The sequence below is a fragment of the Vulpes lagopus genome, chromosome 7, assembly GCF_018345385.1.
Source record: "Vulpes lagopus strain Blue_001 chromosome 7, ASM1834538v1, whole genome shotgun sequence".
NCBI classification, from domain to species: domain Eukaryota; kingdom Metazoa; phylum Chordata; class Mammalia; order Carnivora; family Canidae; genus Vulpes; species Vulpes lagopus.
The window spans coordinates 72157087-72179813 of record NC_054830.1 but is presented as its reverse complement, the minus strand read 5'-3'; the positions used below and the strand labels follow the sequence as shown (position 1 = coordinate 72179813).

Here is a 22727-nt window from a genome sequence, read left to right as displayed (position 1 = left end):
CTCTCTAGTTTTGTTTGTTTGTTTGTTTGTTTGTTTCTTTTTACTGTTATCTCATCTATTTGCAATGAGTAGAGCAAAACAACTTGAGGGAGAAGACAAGATGGTGGAAGAATAGGGGTCCTCATTTCATCTGGTCCCCCAAATTTAACTAGATAACTTTCAAACCATCCTGAACACCTATGAATTCAACCTGAGATGTAAACAAAGAACAGCTGGAATGCTACAGAGAGAAAAATGATGGCTTCTTACAAGGTAGGAGTGTGGAAAAGAGAAACAGAGGGGCTATATTGGAAGATAAATGGCGGGAGGGAGGAAGCCTTCTAAGCTGGCTGCAGGAAAGTGAGTCAGCACACAATCAGGAATTTTAGAAATCTGCTCCTGAGAGAGCCTTCCCCGCCTGAAAAGAGCTCAGTGGTGAAATAGGGCAAAATTGCAGGAGGGGCAGTGAAGTCTCAGTATTTTGGAAGACACAGAAAGAACAAGAGAGCCCAGGAGAAAGCTCAACTTGTGCCATTAACCACAAACGGTGTTTGGATCAGGGGACTCATGCTGTCCTAATAAAGGACTGGAACGCAGCAACCCTCCATGGGCAGCTGGGAGAGGCTGAGCAGGTGTGCACTTGAGCAAGTGAACGCCCTGGGGTCCAGCAGGGGACAGAGCCAGCTATCTGTTCCCTCTGAGACAGGCAGAGCCAGTGAGCACACAGGACGTTGAGAGCTCTGCCACTGCCCAGTGCCCTTCATATTGTAGGAATCAGTCCCACACTCCTGCCCCAGGAGGATCTGAGCCAGTGCGCACTAAGAGACTGCAGTTCGGGACACTCTGGGAACCCTTAGCTCCCAGGCTGGAGATCTGGCTGCCCTCTTTTTGGTCTCCTCTCACCTGGGAGAGGTGCGGCTTCTAGGGAACAAAGGCTTCACGGGGCAACAGCTTTACACCAGCCGGTCCACCTGGCAGGGGGCGGGGCATTGCCACCCAGTCACAGACACCTGAGAATCAGCTCAGCAGGCACCGTCCCCAGAAGACCAGCTGGAAAAACAGGGGAACAGCAAGTTGACTGACCAAACAGCACTGGAAAGCTCTAGGACTAAGGAAAATAGTGTATAGAACTTGAGGGGTTTTTTTCTTATGATTTATTTATCTTTCAGGTTAAAAACTTCCAATATTCTTTCTTTTTACCTGCCTTAACTACAATATTTTATCAACTCTTCACCTTTTAAGTTTCTTCCTTTTGACTTTCATATTTTTATAATTACATGTCAATAGATATTTTTGGCTTCAACATATTCAATTTAATTTTTGTAGATATATAAGGTTTGGTGTTTTTGTTTGTTTTGTTTTATTATTTTGGAATTTAGTACTGTCTAACATACAGACCAAAATACACACAGAACCAAATGGAGCACCATGTTGGTCCACTCTATGAGATTATATTCTCTCTTCCTTCCCATTCCACCCCCTTCTTTTGTCTTCTTGTTTTTGTTTTTGTTGTTGCTGTTGTTTCTCTATATAATTTTTGCTGGCTTATATAACTTTGGAATTTAGCATCTTCCAACATACGGAACAAAATACACTAAGAACCAAGGGGATCACCATCTTGGTCCACTCTGTGAGACTATATTCTCTTTCCCCCACCACGTCCTTCCCTCCAACTTTTTTGAACTTTTACCATTTTTTAAATTTGTTTTTCACTTTCATGGCCTTTTCTTTTTCTTTTATTTTCTGGTCCCTGACTTCTTCAGAATTGTTTAGGGTGTATTTTACTTAGGTCATGGTTGATATTTTTTACTCTGCTTGCTCATATGGCCATTCTGCACTGGACAAAATGACTAGAGGGAAGAATTTGCCACAAAAGAAAGAACCAGAAGTAATACTCTCTGCCACAGATCTAATGGATACGGATTTAAGTAGGCTGTTAGAGATACAATTCAGGATTACAATCATAAAATTACCGGTGGCTGTTCAAAGATAAAAGACTTTAGAGATTCTCTTACTGCAGAGCTGAGATCTAATCAGGCTTAAATTAAAAATACTTTAACTGAGAGGCAGTCTAAACTGGATGCTCCAACAGCTAGGGTTAATGAGGGAGAAGAGGGAATGAGTGACATAGAAGACAAGTTGAGGGAAAGGAAGGAAGCTGAAGAAAGAGAGAAAAACAGCTAAAAATCCAGGAGGAAAGACTTCAGGAATTAAGTGATAGTTTGTGAAAGAATAATATTCATCTCATTGGGATTCCAGAGGAAGTGGAGAGAGAGGACCATAAACTATGTTTGAACAAATCATACCTGGGAACTTCTCTAAACTGGGGAAGGAAACAGGCATACATATCCAAGAGATAGAGAGGACTCCCCCAAAAATCAACAGAAACCAATAAACATGTCAACATATAATCATGAAGCTTGCAAATTTCAGAGATAAAAAGAAAATCCTAAAAGCAGCTGAAGATAAGAGATTCCTAATTTATATGGAGGGAAATATCAGATCTATCCACAGAGACCTGGCAGGCCAGAAAAAGCTGATATGATATATTCAGGGTACTAAATGAGAAAAACATGCAGACAAGAATACTTTATCCAACAAGGCTGTCATTCAGAATAGAAAAAGAGATAAAGAGCTTCCAGGATAGACAGAAACTTAAAGAATATGTGGCCACCAAACCAGCTCTGCAAGAAATATTAAGGGGGACCCTATAAGTGAAGAGGGAGCCCAAAGAAACAATCTGTAGAAACAGAGACTGTATAGGTAATACATGACACTAAATTCATATCTTTCAATAGTTACTCTGAACATGAATGGGTTAAATGATCCAATCAAAAGACAGTATCTGACTGAATAAAAAAGCAAGACCCATCTATATGCTGTTTACATATTTTAGACCTAAGGACACTTCAGACTGAAAATGAGGGAGTGGAGAATCATTTACCATGTAAATAGTCCTCTAAAGAAAGCTGGGGTAGCAATCCTTCATATCAGATAAATTAGATTTTAAACCAGACTGTAATTAGAGATGAAGATGGACACTATATCATATAGGGTCTATCCAAGAAGAAGACCTAACAATTATGGATATTTATGTCCCTAATGTGGGAGCAGCCAATTATATCAATCAATTAATAATGAAAATAAAGAGATACATAGATAATAATACAGTAATAGTAGGACATGGCACTCTCATCAAGAAGATACACTATGTTTACAAAATAGAAGTTAAAATCATTTTACCATTCTATCCAGTGGCAAAACAGTCCCAGAGGATTCAAGAAATTTAAATTGTGACATACTGTTAGGAATTTTTGACTTGTGATTACAAATATTTCTAACAAAAAAAATTTTTTAAGGTTATACTCTATATAAAGAAACCATCAAAAAAAATTAAAAAATAAAGAAACCATCAAATGTTTTAGGATTATAACAATAAATAAGTAAATGGTGGTAAATACTCAAGTTTAAGATACTGTATCAATATGATTAGATAATTGGGTAACTCCTCAAGACATTTCAATGAAAATAAGTAAGTGTGTCATTGAGGAAGAAGCTAGTATATGTCTCCTTTCTTGAGGAAACAAGGTAGCATTTTGTGTGATTTATTAGAAGGTTCAAAACAGAGAGGATTCTTTTTCACATCACCAAGAGATCATTCTTTATTAAACCAGTCTGTACAAGATTTTCTGAAATAGAAGATTGTATCTACTACTAAAAATGCATATCTTTTAAATTCACAGAAAATTTGTCAATTTAAACATGTGAGGCAAAACAGACTCTAATGGAGGCAAGAGTGACAAATGAATTTTTTTAAAGTGTCATTATAAATATCCTTAAACTTCTTTCAGAAAAAAAAGTTATCCTATTTAAAAAGAAAAACTTTTTAATAGATTGTTTACAACTCTGACAAGACAGTAATGAAAAATAAATTTTAATGGTCCCTTTGAAACTTAGTTTCCTATACTCAATACTTAACAATGTTTCACTGTTATTCCTGGGGGATAGAAAGAACGGGAGAGGGAAGAAAGTTAAGTATCAGAAAATTAACCAAATGTAAACTCTAAGTAATAAGGAGAAAGTCATAAATAAACTTCTGTCACAAGATACATTTCCTGCTAAAGTCTTCCATCTGGTTTTAGCTATTTCTGCAGGAACTATTGGTTTCCATGACATGTCACATTGAATAGACCACAGTAAAAGACTTTTGTTATACCTACAATATTTTTCTGCAGTCACATTCAATACCCACAAGGCCATGAAGATACTTTTGATAATGCCATTCCTCTACATTTACAGGATAATCACCCATATATCTTGTAGCATTCTTAAAACAACTAAATTCTATAATCACTAACGTTTTTCAGGACCTATTCTGATATGGAAATGTAATGAGAACTAAGGGTTTGAAGTTCAACCCAAAGAAATTAAACTATAACCTGAATGAAAGAAGGAACTCTTTCTCTATGTTACTCTTATTCTTACATAGATATGGGATATAAAAATGATCAAATTGTAGAACACTATTGATTAAGACTATTTAAATTAATATTAGGTACACTGTGAATATGACTGAGTTTATTACAGGATATTAGTATTACTATGTAGGCCCAATGTATATTATTGGTTTTTCAAACAAAAAAATTAGGAATTTGAACAATATAAATAACACTATTGCTATTAGCGAGAAAGAGCTATTGTATATAAATTTTATGCATCAAATCTAACATTTAATTTTCAAAGGATTTTGAATGGTACAATAAATCAATGCCTCAGTGTTGGGGGCAGTGATGAAAGAAATTATTGAAGTAGACTAACAAGACTATACTTAAATAGCAAACAGAGCATTCATCATATTAATCTTTCTTAAAAATGGAATTCTGTCTTCATGGCAAATAGTTATTAACCAAAACAAAGGCCAGCACACTAGTTGAAGTTAAAATTCAGGAACATAAAGCAAAAGCAAATTACAGAAGAGAAGAGAGACAAGCAAGAAAATAATCATGTAAAAGAAGACAAAATTTTAAGAAATTCTTATGCTATGTTTTCTAGCATCAGGTTAAGGTAGGGAATTTGACTACCTTGTCTGATAAGCTGTGTTAATACAATGAGGAAATCATAATAAATTCCAAGTATAATGATACAAGAGTATAGTGAGTGCAGAGTTACATTATCTTTCAATAAGTTTATTATAACTTGTTAGTATTTTCCCTTAATATTATTTCTCAGTTTTCAAAATGCAGAATTTTCTTTGACTTCCCTCTTACAAAATAAAAAGCATAAACCCTAGGCTGTGACTCTTTGTATAGTTGCTAAGAAGACCTCTTCCTACTTTTTCTTTTATGTGTAACATATACACATAGCATATCTATACCATATTATATGAATTAGCAGGAATACTAACACCTCACATTTTAAAACATAAAAGTTTTTCATATTATATAAAATTATATTTTATATAATATATAAAATATAAATATAAAATATTATATAAATGAACACTAATATTTATAATAATGCAAAATATGTTAGCAAAGCTAGACCCACATGGAATTGGGCCTAAAAAGAAATCATGTTTTACACAAAGAGAATTTACTATTGTTTCTTAAAAAGGAAACAGAGAAACAATTTTAAAAATTGTTGTTTAAAAAACAATAGCACTTACTATTTTAAGTCTGCTTTTAATAATAAGCAGTCCTATTATTTTTAAGAATAGTTTGTCATATGTATCTATTAATAAAATAGAAATGGCATCGAGAAAATAGAATTCAGATGATAATTGAATCATATTTTCAAATTTCTGAAGTGAAATGACTCTAAACTATAAAGTAGCTAAATTATCTTTCAGGACTAAAAACAAATAACTTTCCAAACAAAGACTAAGATAATTGTTAATCATTCGCAGAACCTATTAAATAAACTATATTTTTTAGAGATTTATTTCTTTATTTGAGAGAGAGAGGAAGCTCACCCACCCACACACGCACGCACACAAGCAGGGGAGAGGGATACAGGGAGTGAGAGAATCCTTAAGCAGACTCCTCCTGAGTGCAGAGGGCTCCATCTCAGGACCCCAAAATCATGACCTGAGCCAAAAGCAAAAGTCTTACACTTAACCAACTGGGCCACCTAGATGTCCCTATTGAGTGAACTATTAAAGAATGTACCCAAGGAAGAAGAAAATTCAATTTAAATGGAAAGAGTGGAATAAAAACAAAAAAGCAACAGTCAACAGACTTAATAAATATATTAATAAATTTATAAAATTATTGCCTTTACTTTAAAAAGCAAAAAAAAAAAAAGCAAATTTAAAAACAAGGTCATGAAAATAAAAATTCTAGAACCCAAAATACAGAAGATGATGAGAGGCTGGCCATCAGAAGTAAATGCTCTAAGATCCTTGTATTTGTTCAGGAAGACCGAAGTATGTTAGGTAGGTTTAACCTTGGATATATGTTAAGCAAACATTTTTAAAAATAAGAGTTGGGGCACCTGGGTGGCTCACATAGTGGAGCACCAAACTCTTGGTTTCAGCTCAGGTCATAATCTTAGGATGGTGAAATTGAGCCCATATAGGGTTCTACGCTGTCTGCCACCCCTCTCCCTACTCGCCTGCTCTTTCTCATATAAATAAATAAAACCTTTTAAAAATACATAAATAAAAATAAGAGTTAATGCAAAATAATAGAAACAAGATACCAAATTTTCAAGCCAGTCAAGAAATTAAAGTTCACAATCTAACAGAAGTCAGGAAAGTTGAGGGGAAAAGCAGCAAATAAAAGAGCATGCTAGATAGAAAACAACAAATAAGGAAAATAAGATTAAAGATATATATTCAAACATATTAATATCCATCACAACTGATACGATTTTTTGATGTTTTTTGAAAAATTTATTTTAAATCCAATTAATTAACATATAGTGTATTACTACTTTCAAAGGTAGAGTTCAAGAGGTGTTGGATATAACACCCAGTGCTCATGACATCACCTGCTCTCCTTCATGCCCATCCCCCAGTTACCCTATTTCCCCAACCCCCTCCCCTGTGACCCTCGGTTTGTTTCCTATGATTAAGAGTCTCTTTTTTCCCTCACAACAGATATAATTATGTTAAACATACCAGTTAAAAGACAATGATTCTCAGATTGGATTCTCATTAATCCCACTCTACTTTATTTTTTTAATTATTTTTTATTGGAGTTCAATTTGCCAACATATAGCATATCACCCAGTGCTCATCCTGTCAAGTGTCCCCCTCAGTGCCCATCACCCAGTCACCCCAACCACCCACCTACCTCCCCTTCCACCACCCCTTGTTTCCAGAGTTACGAGTCTCTCATATTATGTCACTCTCTCTGATTATTCCCACTCATTTTCTCTCCTTACCCCTTTATTCCCTTTCACTATTTTTTATATTCCCCAAATGAAGGAGACCATATAATGTTTGTCCTTCTCCGATTGACTTGTTTCACTCAGCATAATACCCTCCAGTTCCATTCACGTCGAAGCAAATGGTGGGCATTTCTCATTTCTAATGGGTGAGTAATATTCCATTGCCTACGTTCCTTATAAGAAAAATATCTAAAACTTGGCAAAAAGAGGTTGAAAGCAATGGAGTGGAAAAAGTCATGCCAGACAAACACCAACCAAAAGAAAGTTAATTGCTTAGAATAGACAAAATAGGCCTTGAAGCAAAAATCATAATAGCAGAAAGACCAGAAAGAAAAAACAATCTTCAACATTCATACAAACAGCTTTGAAATAAAAAGAACAAAAATCTCCAGAATTAAAGATACAAATTTTGTGAAGACACTAAATAAAAGTAGGTGACTTTAATACACACTTCAGTCAAATTGAAAGGTATAAAAAAGTGAAAATAGAATTGTGAATTCTGAATTCTGTGGCGATCAACATTAATTAAATGTATAAATATACAAGAATATATAAAATATACATAGATATAAATAAATAAATAAATATTTCAAGTTTCAATATAAACATAAAAATAAAAATTGAAAATTAGTGTACTAAGCATTCAATTCAAACATGAAAAAATGAAGAACAGAAAAAAATACTAAAGATAAGGAAGTATTGAAATAGTTACTTAGAAAGTTGCCAGGACAAAGTAGTTTTCCTAGAAAATTCTAATAAATTTTTGAAAACAGAAAAACTATCCAATCCATTTGTTTCAGAAAATTGGCTCATTTGGTTCAATCAGTTAAGCGTCTGCCTTCAACTCAAGTCATGATCTTGGGGTCCTGGGTTTGAAACCCACATTGGGCTCCCTGCTCAGCCAGGGGTCTGCTTTTCCCTCTCCCTCTACCCTTCCCTATCCTGCACTCATTCTCTCTCTTTCAAATAAATAAACAAAATATTTTTTTAAAAAAGAAGAGCTTCTTAAACTAATATTTTGAGCCTAGTATAATGTGAAACAAAAACTGCACAAGAACAGTAAAAGAAAGGAAAATACATGCCACTCTACTACAAACATAGATATGAAAATCCTAAATAACATATTAACATAATCCAGCAATATATAAAATAGTAATAACTAACGTTCAAATAAGATTTATCCCAGGGATCCAAGGAAATTTTAACATTCGAAAATATGGTAATGTAACTCACAATATCAATTAGAAAAAAGCATGTCTATTTCAGTAAGTGTAGAAAAAGTATTTGATAAATTCAATATGCATCTATAATTCCTTTTAAAAATCGGGGATCCCTGGGTGGCTTAGCTGTTTGGTGCCTGCCTTCAGCCCCAGGGCCTGACTCTAGAGACCCGGGATCGAGTCCCACATCAGGCTCCCTGCATGGAGTTTGCTTCTCCCTCTGCCTGTGTCTCTGTCCCCCTCTCTCTCTTTCTCTCTCTCTCTCTCTCTCTCTCTCTCTCTGTGTCTCTCATGAATAAATAAAATCTTTTTTTAAAAAATCTGAGCAAATTAGAACAGAACTTCAAAATAATAAATGACACCTATCAAAACCTCACAGCAAATATCATGATGATGAAATATTAAACATATTACTTTTAATGTTCAAAATGAGATTTTAAAATGTCTGTTTTTGCCTCTTCTGTCAACATCAGACTAGAGTTCAACTTTAAAAAGAGTAAGACATGGACTGTATAAGGTTTATAAAGGAAGAAATGAAATTATCACTTTTCCAGACAATGTAATTATTTAATAGAAAATGAAGAAAAGTTATAAACACATTATTTGAATTAATAATGGTTGCTTAGTCTAAAGATCAATCAATATTTTAAAAATCAAGGGATCCCTGGATGGCTCAGTGGTTTAGCACTTGCCTTCGGCCCAGGGCGTGATCCTGGAGATCCAGGATCGAGTCCCACGTCGGGCTCCCTGCATGGAGCCTGCTTTTCCCTCCTCCTGTGTCTTGCCTCTCTTGCTCTCTCTCTCTATGTCTATCATAAATAAATAAATCTTTAAAATATATATATATTTTAAAAATCAATTGTGTTCCTTATCCCAATCACAACTGGTTAAAAATATATGTATTTTATATAGAGTAGTTTAATCACTATGGTGTACACCATAGTGTACAAAATACACCAAAATAATGTAACATTGTATGTCAATTATACTCAATTTTTTAAATTATAATTTAAAAATTTAAACATATACATGTTTTTAAAAGGATTTTACAATAACAACATATGTGACAAGTGCCTATGAGTAAATCTAATAAAAGGATCACAAGTATTTTATGAGGAAACATAAATCTTTATTAAAAAACAAAATGGAAATGAGGCACCTATATGGCTCAATCCGTTGAGTATCCAACTCTTGATTTTGGCTCAGTTCATGATCTCAGAGTCTTGAAATCAAGCTCCATGTTGGGTTCCACACTCAGTGGGGACTCTGCTTAAGATTCTCTTTCTCTCTCTCCCTCTGCCCCTCCCTGTCTTCATGCTTTCTCTCTCTCTCTCTCTCTAAAATAAGTCTTTAAAAAATAGGGAGCCTAAATAAACAGGGAGCTATAATTTACACATAGTTATGAAATTCAAAAATATTTATCCCCAACATTCTCTCTATATTTAATGTAATTCTATCAAAAGTCTAATGGAATGGGGTTTTCTTTCCCCCTCTTTGGATATCATTAAGTTGATCCTAAAATTTACATAAAATAATAAAAGATCAAGAGCCACCAAGAAAATATTGCAAAATAAGAGTAAGGAGATGATAACCACTACATTAGATATCAAAACTGATTATGAAGTTGTAGGTATTTAAATAATGTAGTATTGGTGAAGACAGAAAGCCAAATCAAAGGAATAGAAAAGAAAATCGAGAAACATCCCAGGCATCTCTGAGATTGATAACACATATCATCAGAGGGTTTGATAACTGAGAAAGCATTGTAAATCAGTACATGGCAAATGGACTATTTGATAAATCATGCTTGGTTATTGATGATTCATACTAACAAAAAAGATAACTATATAGATGTCTACCTTATACTATGCCACATATCAATTTGAGAAAGATTTAATAGCCAAATTCTAAAAAGCAAAATTTTGGAACTTCTATAGAAAATTATGGAAGGATATCTTTATGACATACAGGCAGTAAAAGTATTTGTAAGCTAAAAGACAAAAAGAGAAAGCAAGAACTTCAGCCTCCTTAAAATTAAAAATTCTATGTGACAAAAGACACCATCAAGAAAGTTTAAACATTAGACACAAATTGAAGAATTTATCTGTAGTACACAAAAATAAAAAAGGAGTCCAGAATATGTTTCTAAAAACATATGCATCCAATTAAAAAAACCACCTGCAAGTTCTATGACCAATATCAATAAAAATATGAAAGGATAATCAAATCACATGTAATCAGAGAAATGAAACATTTATAAATGTGACATTGCTTACCTAAAAAGTAGTTAAATACTAAGTGATGAAAATAATATGGAGAAACACAAAATCTAAGTCATTGCAATGGGAATATGAATTAACATTTTGAAGTGCAAACAAGAGAGACCAGTGGAGCTGATCCATAGTTCCACTTAGAGATTTGTACTTAAAGGATGAAGAAAAGCTAGTCTGTGCTACCATCTAGTGATCTTACAATATAATAGAAAATATGATTCCTTCAGCAATGTTTACAAAGGGCTCTTCAAAGTACCTACACAGGGATACACCAACATATAAATACGTAGAATTTATACTACTCTACTGGGCCAACATTTGGTTCCACCTATCTGCTTCCTTCAGCAGATTTATATGCACCTAATCTTGTGACAAACCAAACAGAAATATCTTTAGTCAGTGTTTCATAGGTCTACCCCATATAATTTCTAAAACCCTTCAAATAATATCTAGTTATGTGAGGCTTAAAGAATGCTTCTCCAAACTAATAAGACTGGATTGTTAATAATTTAAAAATTGGTCAATAGTAAGTATTGACAAGAACATTGTGCAAAAGTAGTCCTCATACACTTCTATTAGGATGCAAATTTGGAAAATCAGTAAAGATTAATGTATATCCCAAAATAAAAGAAACCATTAAACATTTTTAAATTGTTTTAAAAAATAAACATTACCAAAAAAGATGAATATGTGTATGGACTATGACACAGAAATTCCTTTTCTACATATACTCTCTAGCAGTGGTTCCTAACCCCATACGACACCAACAAATAAAATTCAAGGGGACTGGTAGCTTAGATGGGGGGAAAAAATCTTTATTTTCACTCACCTCTAAGTGAAATTTAGTAGTTCTGGGGGAAAGTTTTACATATGAGTTTACCAAACCTTCAAGCTACACATAGTCCTCATTCAAATTATTTAGCAAAAACCAGAGTGAAACCTACATCATCCTTTTAATTTTTATTTCAAAACCAGATTAAGACAGTACAAGAAAGTATAACTTTTTGTTTTATTTCACTTATAACAGATGTGGAAATAATACATAGAATGTGAAATAGAATGCACGTATTCTATGAAATAGAATGTTCTAATAATGACAGCATTTGGATCAACCATAAACTCTAGGTAAAAAACTTTTTTACAACTTCCTGAAGCCAGGATCTCAAAGAGATATTTGATCCCCCATGTTCACTGGAGCTTTATTCACAATAGCCAAGAGGACAGAACAACCTAAATGTCGATGGATGAATGGTTAAGGAAAATGTGGTATATACACACAATGGAACATTAATCAGCCTTTAACATGAGGGAAATCTTGCCACATGCCACAACGTGGATAAATTTTGAGGACCTTATGCTAAGTGAAATAAACCAGTCATAAAGGACAAATACTCTCTGATTCCATGATGAATCTAAAATAGTCAAACTCACAGAAGCAGAGAGTAGAACCTCTGCTTGCCAGAGGTTGAGGGGAGGAGTAAATGTGAGTGGTTATTCCACAGGTATAAAGCTTCAGAATTTCAAAATGAGTAAGTTCTAGAGATCTGTGGTTACATTGTTCCTATAGCTAACAATATGGATTGTACAATTAGAAGTTTGTCAAGAAAGGTTATGTCTTATTTTAAATGTTCTTACTACAACAATGAGGATGTTCACACACACACACACACACACACACACACACACACACACACACCATGGAATATTACTCAGCCACTAAAAAAAAATAATGAAATATTGCCATTTGCAATGACACGGATGGAGCTAGAGAGTATTATGCTAAACAAAATCAGTCAGAGAAAGACAAATATCATGAGATTTCACTCATATGTGAAATTTAAGAAGCAAAACAAATGATCATAGGGGATAAAAAGCAAGAGGAACACTCTTAGCAATAGAGAACAAACTGATGGTTACCAGAGGGGTAGTGAAGAGATGGGTGAAATACGTGATGGTGATAAGGGACACTTGTGAGGAGCACCAAGTGTTGATTTAAGTGCTCAATCACTAAATCGTACACTTGAAATTAATATTACATCGTATACCATCTAACTGGAATCGAAGTAAAAAATTTTTAAAGATTTAAAAAATAAAAACAAAACAAAGATACCTTTGAAGTGGCCAACAGCATCCACACAATGAATGGAAGCAGTCAACATTTCTAAGAAGGAACAGCACCAGGCAAGTTTCCCTTTTAGTGGTTTTAAGATAAGGGAAGGACAAAGTCACCATCACTATGGGTAACTAAAATTCAGATGGAAAATGAAATCTCATTGACTTGACAGAGGACAGAGTTTGGGAAGATCACAGCAGTTAAAAACTTAGAAGCAAACACACACACACACACAGAAAAGAGACAGCTAAAGAATGAGAGACCCAGGTTTCTGTATAAGTTCTGCCCAAATACTGGCTGATCCCTAAACTACCAATAAGCAGAGCTAACTAAGCTTAAAATACCTGAGCAGAGATTTCAGTGGCTGTCTATCCTCAGAGCCGATAAGTTTGAAATTTGAGTCCTACCAAATTACTTGCCTGCTAAAACAAAGCACCAATACTTATGGCAAATTCAAAAATAGTTGCAGAGAGTTCTACTCCAACAAGCTTTGGAACTTTGCTACTCCCTCCATCAAAGAGGTAGAGTCTTTTTCATTTTTTAATGTACCCCCTCACAACACGGAGTGAATCTACTTGGCATCAAACTTTAGCAAAGGTCCTGGCGTATATCTGAATCTTAAAATATGAACAGAAATGTGTTCTAACTAAGGCCTACATAATTCTGGAATGCTGGAAGAATTGAAGTGTAAATGGAGTTAAAAACACTACAGCCTGGAAGTACACAGAGGGTCAAGGGCCAGAAAGTTGCTAGAAAGTAAGTGAAGTTTCAAGGACAGTTGGGAAGCAATGGCAGGAGAGTGCATCTTTTTTCCTCACAGGGAATAAAGTGAAGGAATCTGACCCCAGTCCTCCAACCTTGTCATCCATTCAAAAAGCCAGAAAAGTGAAAAATTACTGAGATTCCAGCAAAAAACTGGTTTCATTTCTACTCCTTACATGTTTTTCCTGTTTATCAGTTAAATATATTATGAATTCCATTAAGACTACCTAATATGGGGAAATACATATATTATTAATTATTAAAAATAAATCAAGAAATGCAGCATGGTCTTATGCATATAAATATAGTATATGAATAGATAGTATGTCAAAATATTAGTGTTTATTCTATAATTATGAATGACTTTCATTTCTCCCTTTGGATTTTCTGGATTTCCAAATTACTATAGTGAGTATGCATTATCTGTATAATCAGGGAAGTAATCATTCAGAGGAGAAAAATGACTGTTTAATAAGTATAATAAGTTCTTGAAACATCATTCCTAATGTACCTAAAAGTTACTACCTTCTATATTATTTGAATATTCAACTTTAAATCACTTCTGGGATTTCAAAATCTCTTAAAAGAAAACAAGGGAGGATTTAAATTGATTACCTGAACCACTGGTGGGGCCTCTGGAAATAAATATTTAGCACCCAGAGGCAGAAAGTACTTATGTGACTTATTAATTTACTATTGCATACAAATTATAACATGATGCTCTGTTGGGCAGAAAGCTTTATTTTTCCCTCTCCTCACCACTACTAATAGTTGTGTGTGATTATATCTACTGCAGATAAAGAAAATGAAACTCCCATGCCGAAGATTTAACAGGGAACCTTAGGACAAAGGTGAGAAGAGGTATTTCCAGAAAGGAAAAGGTGACAGGAACTGGGAATTATGAGTAGTTTATTTTATTTTAAAAGTGCTGAATAAGACAATGCAAAAATTAAGGAATTATTGGGTGAAGAAAATACCATGGATATGCATGAACACCATTTTAGATGTCACTTTCTCTTATCATGGAAAAAGAAAGAACACCAGCCCTAGGCATTCAGATTAAACTAACATGTGTTATGCCTTCGATCTATGCCAATGACTTTCAAATACATTGCATTAATCCTCAAGACAACTCTAAAAACAGGTACCATTATCCCATTTTAAATGACACATCATGCTATGAGACAATGTTTTGCACCAGGTTTATACAGCCAATATGCCACAGAGCCAAGACTGAAGTTTAGGTCCTCCAAGCCAACTGCCTTCCAATAAGATATAGTACATCTCTTTATCAGGACTTAAGGGGACAAAGGAGTAAAAGGACCGGGACATAGCAGGCTTCTAGAGACAGAGGGCTATGCACTGTAGTATAATCCTGGAGATGGCCAGAGCATGAAGAGGTAAGCTGGGTGAATTGATCCCAGCAGTGGGTCCAGCTCATTGAAGCTCCCAGCAACAAAGAAGTGTTCTTTGTTTCCAAACAGAAATGTGAATGAGAAAATCCATAATTCTCAAAGCCATATAAGAAAATGAAAAGAAGCCTTGCTCTAACTAGAGGACTATTGCTCATTATTAGCAACTTTGGGGTTGCTATGTATTTGGACAAGCACTGGAGATCTAGCACCAGGGATGTCTGATATCATGAAGAGGGTGTTGTTTCATAAACAGGAGGGGAAACTAGCTGAAGCAGTAGATTGGATGTGATAATGCATTTGATTTCCTTCTGAGGGAAACAGCCCATTTCAAGAGGTTCCTTGAGTTAAAATCAGGAAGTCTAGGTGAGTACATGTGCTTTACAAACTTCTACTCTTTTCTCTTGGTAAACATGGGGAGAAGGGTGACTGTTTCATGATCCAAGTCTTCAAGCAGAGTTTGCTTTCCCTCTATAGGTGATCTCCAAAGAGGAGCATCAATAGAAGGACAAAAAAGAACTAGGAAAGAAACTGAAACTTTACCTCTTTTTGGTAGAAATAAAGAAGCTGAGGTAACAGTAATCACTAATACCCCCCACTCCTCAAGTTGGTCACTCCTCTGCCTTATCTTTTTGTGTGATACACTTGAGTGCCCCATGAAGTACATCCTATCTGTACTGACCACCTGCATCATCCGGAATGGTGAACTCTAGAATCCTATTCCAAGAATTGGAACTGTTTCAGGGTGTCCGCTCAGGGTGTATATAATTTGTGGAGTGATTGATTGGAATCAAAACATTAAATGTCCTTAAATCAATCCATGTAATAAATCAACAGAAAATCTCTCTCCAATATCTCTATTAGCTGTTCTTACCCTTTCTTGTGTTTTAGTGGAAACTGAGGACAGCATTCTCTAAATCCTTGCCCCTCTTTCCTTAAAAGGAATATTTCTAAATACTTCTGATTTTTTATTAAAAATTTTTAATTCCAGTATAGTTAAAATAGTATCCTATCAGTTTCAGGGATACAATATAGTGAGTCAACAATCCTATACATTACCCAGTGCTCATCCTAAATGTACTCTTTTATCTCCATCACCTATTTCACCCATCCCTCCACCCACTTCTGTTCTGATAATCATCAGTTTGTTCTCTATAATCTTGGTTTTTCTCTTTTATTTTCCTTTGCTCATTTGTTTTGTTTCTTAAGTTCCACATATGAGTGAGATCATATGGTATTTGTCTTTCTGTGACTAACTTATTTTACTTAGCATTATACTCTCCAGCCCTATGCATATTGCTGCAAATGGCAAGATTTCATTTATGACTGAATAATATTCAATTATACACACACACACACACATCTTCTTTATCCATTCATCTATCAATGGACACTTTGGCTACTTCCACAATTTAGCTTTTGTAAATAATGCTGCAGTAAACATAGGAGTGCATGTATCCCTTTGAATTAGTGTTTTTGTATGGCGGGAGTGGGGGGAATACCCAGTAGTATGATTACTGAATTATAGGATAGCTCTATTTTTAGTTTTTTGAGGAAACTCATACTGTTTTCCACAGTGGCTGCACCAGTTTGCATTCCCACCAACAGTGCATGAGGACTCATTTTTCTCCAATCCTTGCCAACACTTCTGCTTCTTATGCTTTTTATGTTAGCCATTCTGACTTGGATATTTCATTGTGGTTTTGATTTGCATTTCCCTACCAATGAGTGACGTTGAGAACCTTTTCATGTGTCTGTTGGCCATCTATATGTCTTCTTTGGAGAAATGTCTGTTCAGAATCTTCTGTTCATTTTTTGGATTTTGAGTGTTGAGTTGTATAGGTTCTTTATATATTTTGGATATTAACCCTTTATCTCATATGCCATTTGCAAATCTCTTCTCCCACTTAGTAAACTGTCATTTCGTTTTGCAGATTGCTTCCTTTGGTGTGCAGAAGTTTTTAATTTTGATGAAGTCCCAACAATTTATTTTTACTTTTTTTTCCTTGCCTCAGGAGACATATCTAGAAAAATGTTGCTACAGCCAATGTCACAGAAATTACAGCCTGTGCTCTCTTCTGGAATTTTTATGGTTTCCTATCTCATATTTAGATCTTTAATATATTTTGAGGTTATTTTCATGTATGGTGTAAAAAAACATGGTCCAGTTTCATTTTTTTGCATGTGGCTGTCCAGTTTTTCCTACACCATTTATTGAGGAGAACTTCTCCCATTGCATATTTTTTACTGCTTTGTCAAAGACTGATTGGCCATATAATTGTGGATGCATTTCTGGGTTTTTTAATTCTGTTCTCTTGATTGATATATCTATTTTTGTGCCAGTACCATACTGCCTTGATGATTACAGCTTTGTGATATAACTTGAACTCTGGAATTGTGATGCCTCCAGCTTTCCTTATCTTTTTCAAGGTTGTTTTGGCTACTTGGGGTCTTTTGTGGTTCCATACAAATTTTAGGATTGTTTGTTCTAGATCTGTGAAAATTTGTTGGTATTTTGATAGGGATTGCATTAAATTTGTAGATTGCTTTGGGTAGTGTAGACATTTTAACAATATTTGTTCTTCCAATTCATGAGCATGGAATGTCTTCCCATTTCTTTGTGTCATCTTCCATTTCTTTCATCAGTGTTTTATAATTTTCAGAGTATAGGTCTTTCACTTCTTTGGTTAAGTTTATTCTTAGGTGCTTCATTTTTGGTGCAATTGTAAATGGGATTGTTTTCTTAATTCCTTTCTGGTACTCCATTATTAATGTGTAGAAACGCAACGGATTTCTGTATATTGATTTTTTTGTATATAGATTTCTTCAACTTTACTGAATTATTTTATCATTTCTAGTAGTGTTTGGTGGAGTCTTTAGAGTTTTCTGTATATGGTATCATGTCATCTGCAAAAAGTGAAAGTTTTACTTCTTCTTTACGGATTTTGATGCCTTTTATTTTTCATCAGCTAATTGCCTTAGCTAGGACTTCCAGTACTGTATTGAATAAAAGTGATGAGAGTGGGCATTCTTGTCTTATTCCTGACTTAAGGGGAAAAGCTCAGTTTCCCCATTAAGGATGATCCTAGCTGTGAGTTTTTCATAAGTGGCATTTATTGAGCTATGTTCCCTCTAAACCTAGTTTGTTGAGGGTTTTTATCATGAATGGATATTGAAGTTTGTCAAATGCTTTTTCAACATCTGTTGCAATGATCATATAGCTTTTACCTTTCTTGTATTGATGTGATGTATCACATTGGTTGTTTTGTGAATATTGAACCACTCTTGCCTCCTGAGAATAAATAACTTGATTGTAGTGAATGATTTTTTAAATGTATTTTTGGATTCAGTTTGCTAGTACATTATTGAAGATTTTTTAAATGCTTCTGGCCTTTATAGTCATAAAATATATATTCTTCATGTTTTGCATACTTGGAGAATAAGGAAAGATTTGGGAAAAATGAAGAAAATCAAGAATATTAATAATGTTTCCAAATGCATTCCAGAGAAAACTAATTAACATTTTGCTGTGGCTTTTTTCAGCCACATATATACCAATTGTGATCATTTATATTGCTATGAAACTTCCTATTTGAATGTAACATTATACCATGAACATTTTCCTTTCCCTTTACTCTTCTCCAAGATTACAATTTTTATTGGTTGTATAACATATGAAGGTATATCATCTCATATTCTTTATGAATAAAGAATGACCCAGGATCAACACAAACCAGACTTCTAGCAACCTAAAAGAAAAAAAAAATTCTGCAATTGTTCAAATCCTGATCAAACTTGAAACATGAAAGGACATGCAATATCATTTATTTCTCTTACTATATTCTATCAGGTGGATCATTCAGAAGAAAAAAATGTTAAAAAAAATAGTGCTAATACCAATCTTTGATGACTTTTACAAATATACTCCAGAGTTTCACCATTTTGAATCATGTGGCCAATGATTTGATACAGATGATCTTTATTATATTAATTATGTATCCTCCCATATCTAGATTTCTAAACAACTTTACTAAGAATGAGTGCAGTATTTTATTAAATGCTTTCTGGCATCTTATTAGATGATCATGTATTTTGTTTTCTGCCTACTTGTTTAGTGTATTACATTGATAGATTTTCAAACATTAATTTGAATTTTTATTAATTTATGAAATAAATTTTATATCACTTTAGTATACAGTTTGGCTGTACTTTATGATTCTTATATATGCATAATTAATATTGATCATAATTTTATTCTACTCTTGACAATTTGGAGTAACAAGATATTTTAGTTTGATAAAGTTTTTGTAAAATGTCCCATTTTTTTCATATTGAAACATGTTATATAGTATAGACTTTGTTTCTTGCAAGCTTAAAATAACTGATAAGCATTCTGCATCCAGTTTCCATTGTTAAAAACAAGTTCTCATAATGGACCTACCATAGCATATAAGGCAGAGTTTGAGTTGTATAGACGAATAAATGAAGGATTTTATGAGAGACATTAAGTACAGAGTGTTGTGACTGTTACATACAAGGGGCATCATCCACACAACAGGAGGTGAGATTATTTTCCTAGAAAAGGTGATGTCTAAGGAGAGGCCCTTCTAGCTTAAGAAAACAACATGTACAAATGCATAAAGAAGAGTGCAGTATTAAGGGGAGACTGAAAAATAGCATGGCCTCTTCAAAGCATCTGGGGTGTCAGTGGCGCCTTCAGAATTTGTACAGTAGAAGAATCAGGAGGTAATGTGATTAGAGGGGAGCTGGAGAACTTCTCTGGAAGTTGTGTTGCACAGGAAGCATGTCGTTTTACACAAATCATATTTTCCTGTTAAAGATGTTTTTTGTAGGGTTGCTGATGAAGATCATGAGGAAACAAAACCTCCCTTGACACCACCATAGGAGAAGAAATGGCAAAAGTGAAAGCAAAGGTAACTGAACAAGTTCAGACAGGCCTACCTGACAGGTTAATTTGGTGTTTCTGGTAAAGTTATTGTTTCTGTTTTCTTTTCTTTTGACCTAGATTCTGAGAAATGACCTCTTTCATCTGGGACCTTTTATGAACAGAGAGAAAGCTATTCTTGCTTCATCTTTATATATATATGTTTAATATTACTATATTACATAGAGTAAATATAATTATATATCATATATATTCCATGTTGGAATTGCTAACAGATATTATCTACATTGACTCAAATGATGTGAGAAATAATTATTGATTTTTCCCAGTTTACTTCGAGCTGAGACTCTGAAAAAATGAACATTTTACTAAAGTTATATCCAGGTTAAATGATATGGTCCTAGATCTACATAATCCTTTAAATAGAGAACAGTTTCATCAGAAAACAGCTTTAATTTAAAATTTTCCATTAATAAAAACATCCTTATCTATCTACATTCAAAAGTAGTTTGTCCTAAATTTTATCTGGCACTTTCCAGTAGAACTCTCAGAGTATTAATAGCCTTGACTATGCTGCTGTGTAGTTCTCAGATGTCTTGGATTTCTCAAAGCCTTACTACTATCCATCATCAAAAAAATTAATAACATATCCTTCCTTTTTTGATTCTTAGGAGTGTTTCAGGATGAATCCAATACAATATTGGAAGTAAAGGTATATGAACACCAATGAAAAATAAATTTATTTTTTAAAAAAAGGAAGTAAAGGTATACTAAAAATCTACATTATAAATTTAAATTTTGCTGAGTCATGTCCCTTTCTAAACACTGAAGATAACATGGAACACATGAAGATGGAGAATTACTCAGTTGTGACTGAATTCTTTCTGGTGGGACTTTCCCAATACCCAGAGCTCCAGCTTCTTCTGTTCATGCTCTGCCTCATCATGTATGTGATAATTCTGCTGGGAAATAGCCTCCTCATCATCATCAGCATACTGGATTCTCGCCTCCACACCCCCATGTACTTCTTCCTTGGGAATCTCTCATTCCTGGACATTTGTTACACATCTTCTTTTATTCCTACAATGCTCATTTTATTTAGGTCTGAAACAAAATCTATCTCCTTCATTGGCTGTGCTCTGCAGATGGTTGTCTCCCTTGGGTTAGGCTGCACTGAGTGTGTCCTCCTGGCTGTGATGGCCTATGATCGGTATGTGGCCATCTGCAACCCACTGAGGTATCCCATTATCATGAACAGGGTGCTTTATGTGCACATGGCTGCGTGGTCCTGGATCATAGGCTATCTGATCTCCCTACTGCAAACAGTCATGACAATGATATTGCCTTTCTGTGGGAATAATGTCATTGATCATATTACCTGTGAGATCCTGGCCCTTCTTAAACTCATCTGCTCAGATATCACCATCAATGTGATTATTATGACAGTGGCAAGTATTGTTATACTGATGCTTCCTCTACTGTTAATTTTCATCTCCTATGTTTTTATCCTCTCTTCCATCCTGAGAATTAATTCTGCTGAGGGGAGAAAGAAAGCTTTTTCTACCTGCTCAGCCCACCTGACTGTGGTTATCTTGTTCTATGGTTCAGCCCTTTTTATGTACATGAAGCCCAAGTCAAAGGACACAAACACTTCTGATGAGATCGTCGTGCTGTCTTATGGCGTGATAACGCCGATGTTGAACCCCATCATTTACAGCTTGAGAAATAAGGAGGTGAAAGAGGCTGTGAAGAAAGTCCTGAGCAGACACCTACATTTATTGAAATCATGAAAGGCCTTAAGACATGTGATATCCTAAGTGGGGAAACAGATCTTGTCTTTTGTATTCAAAGATGAGTCTGCAAAACCTACTGTCATGATAACTTGTATGTTTGCAAAGCCAAATATTGGACTCCCATTCTTTTCAACATAAATGTTCATGTAAATCTTCTAAATAGTGCCTTATCTGCTGGGTTTCCAGCCCTAAACAGGTTTGCTAATTGCTCCCATGAAGGTCATGATGCTGTTCATCAAGATGAATCAATCTCTCAACCTCAATCTCTCTAAATCAATTCCTCTGTCTCTCTCTCTCCTCCCTTGTCTTTTTTCATTTCCCCTCTTCTCTCTCTTCCATATATATCCTTTCCACTTCTTCCTTCTCTCTTCTCTCTTTTCTCGGTGTCTGAAGTTGGATATCTGTTGTTTTTGTTATGCAATATCACTTAATAATATCACTACATAGTTTGTAGATCTGTACAATATACAGAAAATTATATAGATTTTTCTTTTGACAGACCAATAGTTCCCATCTCCCAATCCATATTGTACAGGGTGGGACTGTCCTAACCCTCTGAAAATATGGGTAAGCATGGAAACAGGGTCTGCTGAAGATTAATTAACTTTTTTTTTAAGTTTATTCCTTTAATCATAGTGATTGGTATAGTTTAGCAAGTGACCTGAATCAGGCTAATCAAATACAATCCTAAAAGTGCTGCTTCAGTGTCAGAAAAAAACGTATTCTTTCTGTAATAATCTCTAAGCACATAGAATGTAAACGTAGAGCTCCTGCTGGTCATCCTTGTCAATTTGTGGGAAAGACTGAGAAAGAAAGTAGAGCTGAGATAGAGAATGTGCCTGATGATGCCATTCTAACTCCTGATACCAACAATGAC

At 34.6% G+C, this 22727-nt stretch overlaps 1 protein-coding gene across 1 annotated transcript; it reads left to right on the top strand.

Moving 5' to 3' along the window:
• The first annotated feature begins 11923 nt into the window (after positions 1-11923).
• On the top strand, positions 11924-21847 carry LOC121495174 (olfactory receptor 13D1-like). Its single transcript, XM_041762443.1, is given in 2 exon segments — positions 11924-12026; positions 20895-21847. Coding segments are annotated over 2 exon segments (1056 nt in total).
• Positions 21848-22727: the final 880 nt, after the last annotated feature.